This window comes from Saccoglossus kowalevskii, chromosome 14 (genome assembly GCF_978046115.1).
Source record: "Saccoglossus kowalevskii chromosome 14, keSacKowa6.1, whole genome shotgun sequence".
NCBI lineage: Eukaryota > Metazoa > Hemichordata > Enteropneusta > Harrimaniidae > Saccoglossus > Saccoglossus kowalevskii.
In genome coordinates, this window is record NC_140654.1 from 13,395,368 (window position 1) to 13,411,139 (window position 15,772).

The 15,772-nt window shown below is 34.5% G+C and overlaps 1 protein-coding gene across 5 annotated transcripts in view; it reads right to left on the reverse strand.

Annotated features, from left to right (window-relative positions):
- Window positions 1–15,772, reverse strand: part of LOC100370729 (protein scribble homolog) — a 111,501-nt gene that overhangs the window by 40,217 nt on the left and 55,512 nt on the right. For 4 of the 5 annotated variants that reach the window (XM_085507933.1, XM_085507934.1, XM_085507930.1 and 1 more), the window contains exons 5-13: window positions 14,176–14,371; window positions 8,020–8,164; window positions 7,286–7,358; window positions 6,254–6,383; window positions 4,575–4,757; window positions 3,881–3,983; window positions 2,662–2,739; window positions 1,653–1,762; window positions 785–898 (exon numbers count right to left, since the gene is read on the reverse strand). In XM_085507933.1, coding sequence (XP_085364059.1) covers window positions 785–898; window positions 1,653–1,762; window positions 2,662–2,739; window positions 3,881–3,983; window positions 4,575–4,757; window positions 6,254–6,383; window positions 7,286–7,358; window positions 8,020–8,164; window positions 14,176–14,371 — 1,132 coding nt within the window. The remainder of the gene's footprint in view (window positions 1–784; window positions 899–1,652; window positions 1,763–2,661; window positions 2,740–3,880; window positions 3,984–4,574; window positions 4,758–6,253; window positions 6,384–7,285; window positions 7,359–8,019; window positions 8,165–14,175; window positions 14,372–15,772) is intronic. The other variant, XM_085507931.1, reaches the window with a different exon arrangement.

The following is a 15,772-nucleotide window of genomic DNA, read 5'->3' on the forward strand; positions in this document are numbered from 1 at the left end:
CTGTTGCATTTACCACTGAACTTGACATATATCAAAGGCTTCAAACTAAATTTTACTAACAAAGCAACTTCAAAGGCATTCAGAAGAACTCTACAACGCTTTCACAGTATTATTAGAACAAGAAAGCCGCCAGTGATGGCAGATTACCCTGTTGCACTTGTCTAAATCTGCAATAGTGCTTCAGATATAATATTTATGCATTTTAATGAGGTCAAATGACCATATATGGTCATGATATATGCTAATGAGGTCAAATGACTATATATGGTCATGACATATGCCAATGAGGTCAAATGACCATATATGGTCATGACATATGCTAATTAGATCCAGTGTGCAATGTCTTTAATATAACACTATGAGATATCTGTAATAGTGTTCCAGATATGACTTTATACAAACAGACAGACGTAGGTAACCACTATATCCTGCTACCCGCTTTTACTGCTTGGGAATAATTAAGGACAATGATCATTGCCACCGTAAGTATTTGATTTTGTAAAAATAACACATTTAACCTAAATGTGGATGTTGCCACACATCACATGGGACCCACACTGAATGTGCATGGTTGCGATGACCAGTGTCCTTCAAACAAGATTCATGCATCGGAATAAGATGAACTTCATTTGAAAAGCGTTAGTTTAAAAGTGATGTGCAGTGCAATGTGCAGAAAAATAGCAAATTAATTCATTAACCAACAAAAATTTAGTTGTGAATGTTGCATTATTTCTTCGAGGTGTGATGGAGGGTGAAATGTGAGGGGCAAAGAATGTAGAATTACCTCTTTACTGAATCCATCTTTATGCGTCGGACTGTCTATTGCTTTCCCGCGCAACTTGGCATGACGTGCCTTGAGTTCTCTGGGGTGAGGTGTGTCATGGCGGACAAAATTACTCTGTTTCAAAATGTGAAAAAATTAAATTAAATATACACAATGGAAATTAAATGAAAATTATAAGAAAGAAATTAAATAAATGCTTTTTTTTTTCAACAGTCTTTATACAGTCCAACTCCTCCCTCCCCCCTAATCGTAATTTTGAAACACCTCCTACTAGGACGAGTCATGTGATTTGCGGAAATGCATGCATTCATATATTTACACAGCCAGTCTCGGGTTACCATGGCAACAAAATGTTGTTTGTTCCCTGCGTTATTTTTTTCAAAACGAGTACTTGATAAAACATAGCAAGTGCTTATTAATCTTTTTCATCTTTAATATTCTGTAATTTCTTTGTTAATTTTGAATGAAATGAACATAATTTTCTAACGGCCACATGTACGAATCAACGTTTTGAAGTAGGGAGGTTTATTTTGCGAAAAATTTATAAATTTGGGGGGGGGGTCAAAGTTTATCACAATCATGAAGAGCAACACAATTGTTTGCCCCTTTGAGTAAATAATGGAATAGTCTGAAGCAAATACGACATAATGGGACTATTCCAAATGTGGCAATAGCTGAGCTAATTCAGCTCTTATTAAAACAATAACTGTAACAGCCGTATATACCGGTCGTAACTTGGGTAGTATGGTAGCCATTGTGTTAGTAAGGACAGGAAACAAACATTATTGCGGGCACACAGAGACTGGCCGTAGTGTGTACGTGGTGTGGTGTAAACAAAATACGATACTGAGCGGCTCGTATCACATACCAATTTGTTACTGTCAATTTCTCCACCATCTGTGAATTGCACCCTATCGGCACCATGATCAGACCAGCTGAGCCGACTGTCGCCACCAATGCTGTCCCGCAAAAGATTCTCTGTAACGTATATAAACAACAAATCGCATAAAATTAGTACGATTACAAACGATGAAAAAAAAACACAAATAATAATAATGATAATTAAATATATGCGCCATTGATATGGAATGATAGATTTCTTACAGTAACACATGTCCATTATAAACCACACACTGAACAACCTGATGTAAGCAACCTTCTCGCTAATTTAAACAAAAAGGCACACTCACTAAAATGACAGAAACCTATATGATAATATGCAAGTACAGTGACCACACATCTGTTTAAATACACGGCATCCAACAAAAGTAGTTTCAATTAAAATTATAAAATAATTGAATGACCCCTCCCCCATTCTAGGTAGCTACAAAAAACTAAATTGTGTTTGAGGACGTTGTACATAATTACTTGCGTCAGTCTGCTATTTCTAAGAAAAACGATTTACATCATCTCAACTTTCCAGGGTGCATGTACAGGCTACGGTACTGACATTAGTTTAAATGACAACCTTACGATTTTCTCCTGAGTGAATACAGGCAGTAAATATTTAGTGCCTTGCCCGAGGATACATGGCGTAGCTTAAGATTGTGAAATGACTGTTAGTCTAGGAGCGGTATAATATCGCACAGCAAAATAACTCAGCAAATCATTTTGGTAAAAAAAGGCAGCCATATTATAGGTCTGATTTGGGGAAAAGTTTACACAGCAGTGGTAAATAATTATTTAAATACTGATGACTTAACTATTTAAATGTACTAAACCTTATATCAACTAATTGGAACGACCATGGATAGCAATGCCAGTATATATATTAATATGAATTTTTAAAAGCATAAACAAAAAAAATTAAAATAAAATAAAATAAAAATGCAGTGAAGCCAAATAATGTTGGGTCTTCTACTGGCTTGCTACGTCACCTGTGGTATGCTGTTCTAATGGCTCGTGCAAAACGATTTCCTGTTTGGCATCGTCATCCGAGTGATAAGATGGGGGGCCTTGTGAAAAGAAACAAAAGCAGGGTGAAGACGTTTCCACCCAGTTTTGATAACCGAGTAATTATTATCGTTCTCTAGAAGAAGTTAGCCATGAATAATTAGAATAGATCAATTTCATGCTAGAGAAGATACAGTATAGTATTGCAAACCTCTTAATAGTTGATTTGAGAAAGGTTTCAAAATTATTGATTGGATAAGTGCTTACCAATTAGTAAGGTTAAGTCTTAACGATATTTACATCCGTTATGATTAGTTATTGTTAGTAACGTAGCAGTACATAGCGAGTCTTAACTGTAGCTTGAAAGACTAGCGGACAATGACATTTCCCAATGACCACTTCGTAGGTCACTTTCAAGCACCCATAACGTTTCGGTATTCATGCTGACGTCAGCTTCATTGCAGAGGTAGGAGCAACACCAAATGCACTCGTAACCGATTTTATTTATACACCAATTTATTACACCCAGTATACAAATTTACAAAAGATGTTTGTGCTTTGATCAAATTTGAATTAAAAACTGTTTCGTCCATGCTCTCACAATACGATGAGTAGAACTGTACAATCTCGCAAATATGCAAAATACAGCGTAGTTCTGGGAAGTAAATTGAAAGCTACATGATATGGTAGAAACTATCTACGAGAGAAAAGAGATTACAGTTTTCAAAAGAAAAAAAAGGAGAGAAGTTCTGGAAATACATTTTATCGTAACTAGAGATGATTTTGAAATTGTTTTGAATGCTGAAATCGGAACCAGTGAAAGCTACAAACCGAAAAGAAATGATGCGGGTCTCAAAAATCCAGTCTAAAATGATATGATCATTACCGATCAGCCCACATAGCCACCCTGAACTATGTATTTGATTAACCGTAGATATGTGCATGAGAAGCTTTCACTGGCACTGGTTGGCAAGATTACGTAAATGTCATACATTTCAACAAAAATTGCAGTTCTGGGACACCATACTCTATAACCTCAATGAAGTATATAAATATATGGTTCCAAGATGGCAGTCATCACTGCACATGCAAATACCCATATCCTAGAATGCACCTGGCATATCCAGATCAGCCAACATGCAGAGTAGCCACATGAATAGTGCCCTCTAGTGTTGGGCATCTCAGACAGTTTTTTCCACTTACCCATACTCTCAGACGGTCCTCTCTGTGGCAGTAAAAAACAAGTCAAAACTTTCTTCTTTGAACCTTCTAATTCTTCTGTTTGGAAGTTTAGCATTGGCTGAGCCTGAGTTACAAACATAAAATGAATTAACTAACTCGCGATAAAGGGTCGCAAAATACAACTCTTTTGATTACACAATTACTGAAAATATATTTTTGACGCAAAAAACAAAAAAAATCGTGAAACAAAAGATCGTGATTCGCAATTTAAGGACATGTGCAAGGACTTGTGAAATTTACAGTGAGCGAGTCTCATAAAATTACAATGAATATTGATCGAAATTTACATAGAATACGGTGACATTTACTATGAAGCCTCGCCTTGACGCCCTTCAAAATGCTCAGATATTTCTTCACAATTTTAACAAATTCGTCCTTGAACTTGGCTGTCCACAAAATACTCAAGTAAGCTATGTTGCATAATACAACAAGTGTTATTTACAGTACCGTCATATCTGGCATGTTTAACATAACTAGTCATTTTTTCACCAAAAAGGCTATACTCAATGGTATTTAGAAGCCACTCATACCTTACACCATTGGGTGCTATATTATACAGTTCAGCCAATCATGTAGTCTGATACAAACAAACTGTGACCACAGCAAAACAGTTCATGTCAACGACGACAACGAGAACGACAGACATAAAGCATACCTGGTTTTCTGATAACCACAATGCCTTGAGATTACACTGCGCAATTCTCAGCGGTAGATATTCTATTCGGTTTCCAGATAAGTCGAGAACGTGCAGCTCTTTTAAACTTCCTATTTCTGACGGAATTTCAGTCAACATGTTTTCCCTTAAAGACAACACTCCTAATTTGTGACATCGCCCCAGCTGAAAAATAAAATGTGATTAATCAGTTTACCATTTCACCACCAGACTTTCTCGCCTTAATTTTTCTGCACTTATTTCCTATATATACTTTAATAGTTCTTGAAATGAGCCCTCATTTTTGAAGCCAACCGACAAAATTTGAGTCAATTCTCATTTTTTACTATTTGGTCCTAATCTTCTGAAGTAAGAGCAGACTATAAACTATTTTGTGAATTTGTGATGAAAAAGGGAACCGGCGGGGAAAAGTGCAGAGAATGTCATATACACAATGGAGCCATGAAGTCAGAGCTAACTAAAGTTTTCTAATTATGGTAATAAGAGAATTTTTAAATAAGAATTTAATAAGAGAATTAACCCTTTTAAACACCATAATTTTATGTTTAAGTTATTTGATCCAAAATTAACATAATTTCCATTTTGCCAACAATTTTGATCAAAACAAAACAAAACAAAAATGATGAGCGTTTATTTTTGTAAAAGATGAAAAACAGTTTACTTTGAAATTAAATTTGCATTCCAATTTAGAAAATACGTGAAACACAAGAAAGCTGAAAACATAAAACGTGTTGAAATGAAGCCGTTTAGCTAAAAATTTGATTATTAAAAGTAGACATATCCTGGCCTCACTTTCCACACATTTCATTTTGGGAGTACTGGAGGTTCCTATCCCTCAGACAACCACATCTACGATCTACCGTAACTGACAGTCAAGTGCAAAAAAAAGACTTCTAACTTAGTCTTTATTCTTATTTACTCATCTAACTTCATTTGTGAAACCAATCAAGTTAATATTCTGCATTTCTCATCCACAATCTTGACATGTTATGGTGTATATATTCAATTTATAGTTTGCGTTTTTTCACATAAAATGTTGACAAAAATTTCAAATTTTTTGATCAAAAATTTGAAGCAATGTCACATTTTGCCTGTTTGGTCACAAATTAAGATTGAATTCAGTGAAAATTATGAACAAATTTACCTGAATTCGAGAGGGAATAAAATTTGGCGCTTAAGGGGTTAAAGGTCAAAGTGCGTTCATTGCAAGATTGAAGCATGTTAAAGAGTGCATAGATGTTCTATTGGTAAGCTTCTTAAGAATAGTATGGTAAGACTATTGGTTGCTATGGAGACAGCATGTACAATGAATGTCATTCTATTCTTGGGGTGGAGCTACGTCACAGACGTTTCCATGTTGCTTAGATGTGCACCACTGTACCATGTCTTTCCATGGGCTCTGTGTGAACTGTTGTGAAATGACAGTCGAGAAGCTGGTGAAAGGACGAGAAAACAGCACAAAATTCAACTTTGCGATAATTCTGAACAACCAAATTGATACATATTACAAATGTAGGGGTAGCCTTGTTACACTGTTCAGGGGAGTCTTAACAACTATCCCAAAGTACAGTTTTCGGTTACGGTTTACATCAAAGATGGTTGCCAGATGACGAAAATGCTCGGATGTTCACTCTGGAGAATTAATGACTAAACTACAATACCTCAATCGGGACTGATTTGAGTCGATTTCTGTCAACATTCAAGTTATTTAATTTTTTCAGGAGCCCTATAGTGGCTGGCAGTTCTTGTAAAAGATTCTCCGTTAAAATTAACTCTTGTAGACACTCACAGCTGGAAGAAAGAAAAAAAAATACAAAGAAAAGTTAGTTGTCTGCAATTTTCAATAAAATTTTGGGGGTACTTGCCTCTGGGTATATACTCCCCCCCCCCCTCTCCCCCCCCCCCCAATGAGTCACAATGTGCATTGAATTTACTAAGAAACCCAGATTTGTTTATTACGTTGTTAGTTACACTTATGTTGATGCTATTTTCCATCAATGATTCACAAGGAGACTGTAACTGCATACAATTGACACCGGGTTGAGCATCTTTGTCAGCCATAATTCATTTATTTATGCAGCCATCGTCTCACTTCTATACCTTGGTAGATTTTAGTCAGCAAGTACGCATTGAATAGCTCTTTCTGGCGTTTTGATATGCAAATTTGATTGGGTCTATCCAATCATATCTTTCTATTTAATTTAATCAAAGTCCAATACGCGACATCACAGTAGAATCATGCACGGGTCCATAGAGAGTATGTTTACATTGAAGTTGCGATTTGATTTGATGAGATTTGTCACGTTTGAGGAGAGAGTCGTACATTCTACTCTCTTTCAGCATACTGTAGAATACTTTATTTTCGCTTGGAATTTATTTTCGCTATTTTCGCTGAAGGGATGATTCCGTGAAAATAAAATCCAGCGAATATACTTTTTTTCCTATATTTCACATTAAACTCATCAAAAATCAGTGAAAATAAATTCCATACAAAACATCCAAAAAGCCTTTTCAGCGAAAATTAATTCCAGCGAAAATAAAGTATTCCACAGTATATACATTTGTAATAATAATAATAATATAATCTTTATTGCATAATCCTATTCTTATTTGGATATCGATATAGAACAAAGAAAATTACAATAAAGATGAACAACTACGTTAGTGGATGTAAAACAGAATAAAAACTTTACCTTCCTATTGCCGCCGTCAAGGCAACAAGTCTGTTCTGGTCAATTTTCAATATCGTCATTTGTTTAAGATTGCCTGTATGAAAAAAAATACAAAAAATTGATCAATTAATCAAACAATAATCAATCACTCAATCAATATCCAAGACTATCGTGCTTGCTCTATTAGTAGTGCACTCCAATATAAGTGGATGCTATAATTGCATACTGGATCATTCAAATATTACATCTTTCGGCCGTTGATACACGACTGTCATTTACGTAATTGAATACGCTACTAATACGGTATGCAGAAATCATTTTGTGGCAATGCTTTATTCAGAAGCACATCTCCAATGGCGGCACACATGAACCAAAAATACATTAATACTAAATACTAAACATTATGACCATACATACCTTGGTCATTTACATAAGCTTATGCAATACTAATAGAGCAAATACGGCACTGTAATCATTACATTTTTGCTTGTACTAATTATAAATTAAGAGTGGTCATAAAAAACTGACCGACTTCTTGTCATGATTTCAGGACCCCCCCCCTCCCCACTCCCCGATTCCAGAAAATTTGTTCAATCATCATGAAATGAAAGCTAGAAAGAATAATAGAATTTAAAAACTACTTTTTTTTTTCAGTATCAGCTGTAATGTCTATTGTTATTGGTTACTATCGGCAACAGCGAATGTTGCCAGCAAATAGATATGTGTAACGAAGTTTCAACTTTCCCGTTACTTACCGATTCCCTCAGGTAGTCTTTCTATACAGTTCTGTGAAAGATGGAGGTCTGTCAGATTTCCTAAGCCGCCAATCTCCTCTGGTAGGCTTTCCAGTCGGTTCTCAGAAACATCTAAACACATTAGCTTTGACAAATTACCAATTTCCTGCAAGCAAAACGAGAGGAAGAACGCTGCATTAAAAACAAACGCCATGCAAATACCAAAGGGCATTTCCACTAGCAGCTTGGATTTCCATTCTTAGTTTTAAATTAATAAAATAATTATCCTGAGCTGGATAATGTTTTTAAATCAGGACTTGGTTGCGTCTAATAACAGCAGACGCTTGTGGTGCGCGTAAAACTCAGTTTTACATATTTGTGACATACATAATGTACCGCTTAAAAGTGCACTTATAATGACAGAGGACATAAATAAAAAATTGCATTAACTGTGAAATTGGATTGTTATAGTAAGGGGGAGTCGTCACCTACGCATGCGTCAGATGGCCATAGTGTGTCATTGTTTACAAACAAGCGTCTACCCACGAGTCTTTGTGTTTTTAGCATTCATGTGTTGTTATCGTCGCTTGGGACTCAATTCCAGCATATGCGCAGGTGACGAGCCTCTCGCTTTAAAATACGCCTTAATATGACCATAGACACGCATATAACATAATGTCACTCATAACAAATACAGTGATGTTTAAATCAGTTCTTTTAACTGAAATTAATTTTCCCTAAATTTGGACGAGTTGAATATAAACACAGGAAAACAAGAATTTTCACTGGTATTTATTTTAACTGATTCATCCTCTTAGCGAAAATAAATTCCAAGCGAAAAAAAATGACTTTACAATACATTGAATCCCTAGAATATGACTTATTTTAATCGCCACTGTCATGTACGTAATTCCACGCATTAATAAAGTAAATACAATACAATACAATATTGTATACTGTATGACAAATATGACTTATGACAAAACTGTATTTCACATAATCAAATATTATTATTATTGATTACTATTAGAGCAAATATAGTAATTACAATGTCTGCCAAGTACCTTAAAATGACTACCGGTAATTTTCACTGGGTCTAAATTTCGCTGATTTACCATTTCAGGCATAATCAGTGTGTTTTAAATTCACGGTTTCGTCATTTAGATAATGTGTTCTATGCTAAATTTTACATATTCACTGGGTTTTAATTTAGCGCATTTTCCAGTCAGCGAAATAAGCTAAATTAAAACCCAGTGAATAATTACCCCCTTTACAGTATGCATTTATTTACAAAAGAAAAATTAAGGTCTATTCATTATGCTTTTAATTGAATGCACACGTTTTAGGAAAGAAAATCCAAGGTTTTCTCTATTCTGCAATGATGTTTGCAGACTCTGTGGCTTCATAGGAAAGTCTACGAATGTTCGGAAGAGTAAATGTCACGTTCTTCAGCTGATTATTATTGCAGTGAAGGCTATGAACAACAAGGTTGCGAGATTTATTCATATCACCAGTGGTTTTGACAAACCAGGGAGAAGAAAACAACATATTTGTAATTATAGCTGTCTGAATAATATTCTGCTTAATAAATTGAGTAGTTGACAGTTACGTTAATATGCGAACACAGTGGACTGGTTAAAAATATCCATTGTAATAATCTACACAACGAAGTGGCGGCAATGCGTACATAGACGATACTTTTCCGTGCAATAGAGCGTGTTAATACATTGACCCCAAGATATCATTTATTGAAAAAATCAATCTTATACAGATTCAGCAAATCAATAATGTATACGCTCCAAACTGACACTGCCCTCTGTGCCTTTAGTAGGCTAGTCTAATAATAGTCTAAGGTAGCCTTGACCTTGAAATAAAATGCTTCAAAGCATATTAATGAAGTTCTACACCTTCATTGAGAATATGACAGCGCTGTGCTCTCGCTGTCGCTCGCAAATGTCGTAAATTACGAAATTTGTACAAGATTTACGAACAAAATAAATATCTATTAGTAAAATTTACGAACACATTTTGTACAAAATACCCTCGCAAATCGCCCTCATTTAATTGTCAAGACTCGACTGTGATCATCACGCGTGTTACGGTTTGAGTGATTGCCATTTTAAAGTTAAACAATGTCCCGTTACTTCTAAGATTGCAACAATTGTTACATGGTGATCGCGATCAACACGGAACTGCCACTGAATGTATTTTTCCACTCTAAAGTTATTTTGGTGTCATCGCACATGCGTAGTTTAGTCGACGTGTGTTTCAAGATACCCCGCGACATTACTCTCAGTATGGAACGGTTTCATGTCGCCCTTATCAAACACGTGATTTGTTTATTTATTGAAAATGGAGACTACGTCAAAAAGGAGCAGACAACTGCTCGACGAGTATTTTTCACGACGAGATGGAGAAACCGCTAAATCGTGTTCAGAACCAGAAACATATAGGTGTCCTAACCCTGACAGCACCAAGAAACGGAAAGTTGATCGTACTGCAGCACGATTTCAGAAATAATGGAAGGTTAGCTGCGGTTCCGTAGCGCTTTGGTGCGACATACAATCTAATTTTGCCCTACCAATTTCATTCGGACGTCTTGTTTTTATTTTTGTTGTTGTATGTCGAACCATGGAGCTCTTTTTTTAGCTCCATGGTCGAACATGGGCCGGCCAGTGTCTGTCACGTAAATAATGCGGTCGGCAACATAGGGCTATTATTCCACAGCTAATGGAAGGTGAGACAATGTTAGCGAATCGATCGAAAAATACTATAATTTGTGTAACATTCTTACCGGGCATTCTTAGCATTGAGATCGAGTTACAAGACCGAAAGTTACTTTAGTTACTTTTTCACTTTAATTCAGAAATTTCGATGAAAATAATAGTCATTTTGTGTCGTCATAAACGTCAACATGCGGGTTTGCATGATGAGCACGGGAGATTACTTCATAATAATATTGATTGGCACAGAGTTTTTTTCTGAGAAATTTCCCGTGAAAATTTATTCACAGACTTGTGTTCTAGGCAGTGAACTTTCGAATGATGACTATTTTCTCCACTGTTAACAATGTGAGCTTATCATGAATATGTTTAATTAATACTGAGTTATTCAAATAAAGGTTCTGGTGTCTACATTTTATATTTTGTTGTGATGTTTTGTTGTACCATCATAAATGGTACATTTTGTGGAGCAGACTGCCTAATTTGATGTCATGAAATTACACACAAAATTAGAGCTCAGGTTGCACTAGCAAGCACCATTTTCAGCATGCTGTTCTTGTTTTTGGCTAACGACAGAGGGGACACCTCCCTCTCCTTCTCTCTTCCCCGTTGTGCTCGGTCGCGGAAAATGCTCCGCAGTTTCCAGAAAAAGTTTACTAATACTTTTTTTTCTTGATTAGTAAATTTACTATTACCTAGCAAATTCCAGAGAGAGCCCAGCAGCGCATTGTTGGTGAAAAAATTTCATTGAATGTAAAAGAAAAATTAAATTTATATTTATTTAAGAATTGTGTAGCTTTACTAGGATTCTTTTTATCAGCTACTCAACAATACTGTGTAACAGGAAACCTGGTACAACTGGTTATCAGTATACCTGGTACAACTGGTTATCAGTATACCTGGTACAACTGGTTATCAGTATAACTGGTTATTAATTATACCTGGTACAACTGGTTATCAGTATAACTGGTTATTAATTATACCTGGTACAACTGGTTATCAGAAAACCTGGAACAACTGGTTATCAGCATAACTGGTTATTAATATACTTGGTATAATTGGTTATCAATATATTTGGTATAACTGGATAACAGTATACCTGGTACAACTGGTTATCAGTATACCAGGTTATTAATATACTTGGTACAACTGGTTATCAATATATTTGGTATAACTGGATAACAGTATACCTGGTATAACTGGTTATCAGTATACCAGGTTATTAATATACTTGGTATAACTGGTTATCAATATATTTGGTATAACTGGATAACAGTATACCTGGTATAACTGGTTATCAGTATACCAGGTTATTAATATACTTGGTATAACTGGTTATCAATATATTTGGTATAACTGGATAACAGTATACCTGGTATAACTGGTTATCAGTATACCAGGTTATTAATATACTTGGTATAACTGGTTATCAATATATTTGGTATAACTGGATAACAGTATACCTGGTATAACTGGTTATCAGTATAACTGGTTATCAATATATTTGGTATAACTGGTTATCAATATATTTGGTATAACTGGATAACAGTATACCAGGTTATTAATATACTTGGTATAACTGGTTATCAATATATTTGGTATAACTGGATAACAGTATACCTGGTATAACTGGTTATCAGTATACCAGGTTATTAATATACTTGGTATAACTGGTTATCAATATATTTGGTATAACTGGATAACAGTATACCAGGTTATTAATATACTTGGTATAACTAGTTATCAATATATTTGGTATAACTGGATAACAGTATACCTGGTACAACTGGTTATCAGTATAACTGGTTATCAATATATTTGGTATAACTGGTTATCAATATATTTGGTATAACTGGATAACAGTATACCAGGTTATTAATATACTTGGTATAACTGGTTATCAATATATTTGGTATAACTGGATAACAGTATACCTGGTACAACTGGTTTATCAGTATAACTGGTTATCAATATATTTGGTATAACTGGTTATCAATATATTTGGTATAACTGGATAACAGTATACCAGGTTATTAAAATACTTGGTATAACTGGTTATCAATATATTTGGTATAACTGGATAACAGTATACCTGGTACAACTGGTTATCAGTATAACTGGTTATCAATATATTTGGTATAACTGGTTATCAATATATTTGGTATAACTGGATAACAGTATACCAGGTTATTAATATACTTGGTATAACTGGTTATCAATATATTTGGTATAACTGGATAACAGTATACCTGGTATAACTGGTTATCAGTATACCAGGTTATTAATATACTTGGTATAACTGGTTATCAATATATTTGGTATAACTGGATAACAGTATACCAGGTTATTAAAATACTTGGTATAACTGGTTATTAATTATACGTGATATAACTAGTTAACAGTATACCAGGTTATTAATATGTTTGGTATAACTGGTTATCAATATATTTGGCATAACTGGCTAAAAGTATACTTGGTATACCTGGTTATTAATGTACTTGGTATAACTGGTTATTAATAATTATACGTGGTATAACTAGCTAACAGTATACCTGGTACAACTGGTTATCAGTATACCAGGTTATTAATATACTTGGTACAACTGGTTATCAATATATTTGGTATAACTGGCTAACAGTATACCTGGTAAAACTGGTTATCAGTATACCAGGTTATTAATATACTTGGTATAACTGGTTATCAATATATTTGGTATAACTGGATAACAGTATACCTGGTACAACTGGTTATCAGTATACCAGGTTATTAAAATACTTGGTATAACTGGTTATCAATATATTTGGCATAACTGGCTAACAGTATACCTGGTAAAACTGGTTATCAGTATACCAGGTTATTAATATACTTGGTATAACTGGTTATCAATATATTTGGTATAACTGGCTAACAGTATACCTGGTAAAACTGGTTATCAGTATACCAGGTTATTAATATACTTGGTATAACTGGTTATCAATATATTTGGTATAACTGGATAACAGTATACCTGGTACAACTGGTTATCAGTATACCAGGTTATTAAAATACTTGGTATAACTGGTTATCAATATATTTGGCATAACTGGCTAACAGTATACCTGGTAAAACTGGTTATCAGTATACCAGGTTATTAAAATACTTGGTATAACTCGTTATCAATATATTTGGTATAACTGGATAACAGTATACCTGGTACAACTGGTTATCAGTATACCAGGTTATTAAAATACTTGGTATAACTGGTTATCAATATATTTGGTACAACTGGATAACAGTATACCTGGTAAAACTGGTTATCAGTATACCAGGTTATTAATATACTTGGTATAACTGGTATCTGTATAATTGGTGACTTTAATTTTAGCCAATCATCATGTTGATAACAGAAGAGCCAGAAGTTGTCATGTGACTGCAATTTTAACCAATCACCACAAGCGATTCAAGATATACTTACTGCTGGCAGTTCTGTTAATTCATTGCAATCCAGCCATAGTTCCATTAAATTGGGCAGAGCACCTAATGTTTCCGGCAATTCTTCAAGTTCATTGCTTCCTAAATCTAACTGTTCCAGCTTTACCAGGAATGACAGCGAAGTTGGCAAAAATTTCAACAGATTTTCTCGTAATTCTAAAGTAATTAAATTAGATAAACTGGAGAAAAAAAATAAAATAAAATGCATTAATGTCAGTCAAAAAATAATTATATATTTATATTTATTTTCCTAAGAAAAAACATAAATTCCAAATCCTCATATATAATGCAGTTGATTAATCGAATAAATGCTGAAGTCAACTTTTTCCTTTCACAAAATAAATCCACATAAATTTGTAAACAAGATAAATAGAAACAAGCCATGCATGGCACAGTCCCCGTTAGTTATCAAATTTATTTAAGATATATAGTTTTGTTTATAGTAATATAGCTGGAATATAAACATGTCAGGAATATGATTATGATGATTGTTTAACATTAAAATGATTGACATTTGTATCTGATCGTCAAACAAGTACTTGTCCATATTGGGAGATATTGCTCTGGAACAGCATTAATTAAAACAGCCATTTTGAATACATGTATATATCTATAACATGGTGTATAATGAATATTAAAAATTTGAACATAATCAGTCGAAGCAAGTCAGAGATATGGCTCTAGAAGCCCAATCATTAAAACAAAATGGCTGCAAGTCAGCCATTTTGAATCCGATCTGAAAAATAAAATGGTGTGCATCAGGAACCTGTAATGTGTAATGTATGTACTAAGTTTGAGCGAAATCCATCCATAAATGCCAGAAATGCTTAATATTTGATGTTTTTTAGCACAAAAATGGCCACCATTCGGCCATTTTGAATAGAGTTGTCAAACCAATATATCTATGATATGATGTATAATGAATATTAAAAATTTGAACATAATCAGTCAAAGCAAGTCAGAGATATGGGTCTAGAAGTTCATTCATTAAAACAAAATGGCCGCCAGTCAGCCATTTTGAATCCGATCTGAAAAATAAAATTGTTTGCATCAAGGTCCTATAATGTCTAATGTATATACCAAGTTTGAATAAAATCCATCTGTAAACAGCAGTGAAATGCTTGATTATGATGATTTTTTAGCACAAAAATGGCCGCCATTCAGCCATCTTGAATCAGATCGTGAAACAAATTGATGTGCATATGTATAATATCATGTATGATGTACGTGTGAAGTTTGATCATGATTCGTCCATGATTCTAAGATACAAAGACGCACAGAAGCACGGACGCACAAGGGTCAAAACATAAGTCCCCGTTGAGAATACAGTTCCCTGTTCTGTATTTAATGTCAAATTCCAACACTACAAGCAGTTCAGAAGTGTGGATGTACATTTCTATAAATAGTACTGTCATGTGATCAATTGTTACTAGCAACATACTGTAATGGACTGAGCATATTTAGTTGAATCACACACAAAATGTAATGTGCAACCAAAATCCAGGATGAACAAAATTAAAATGACGTTCACCTGCAACCCAATAGAAGTTTAGCACAATTAGCAACCCTGTATTTTCATA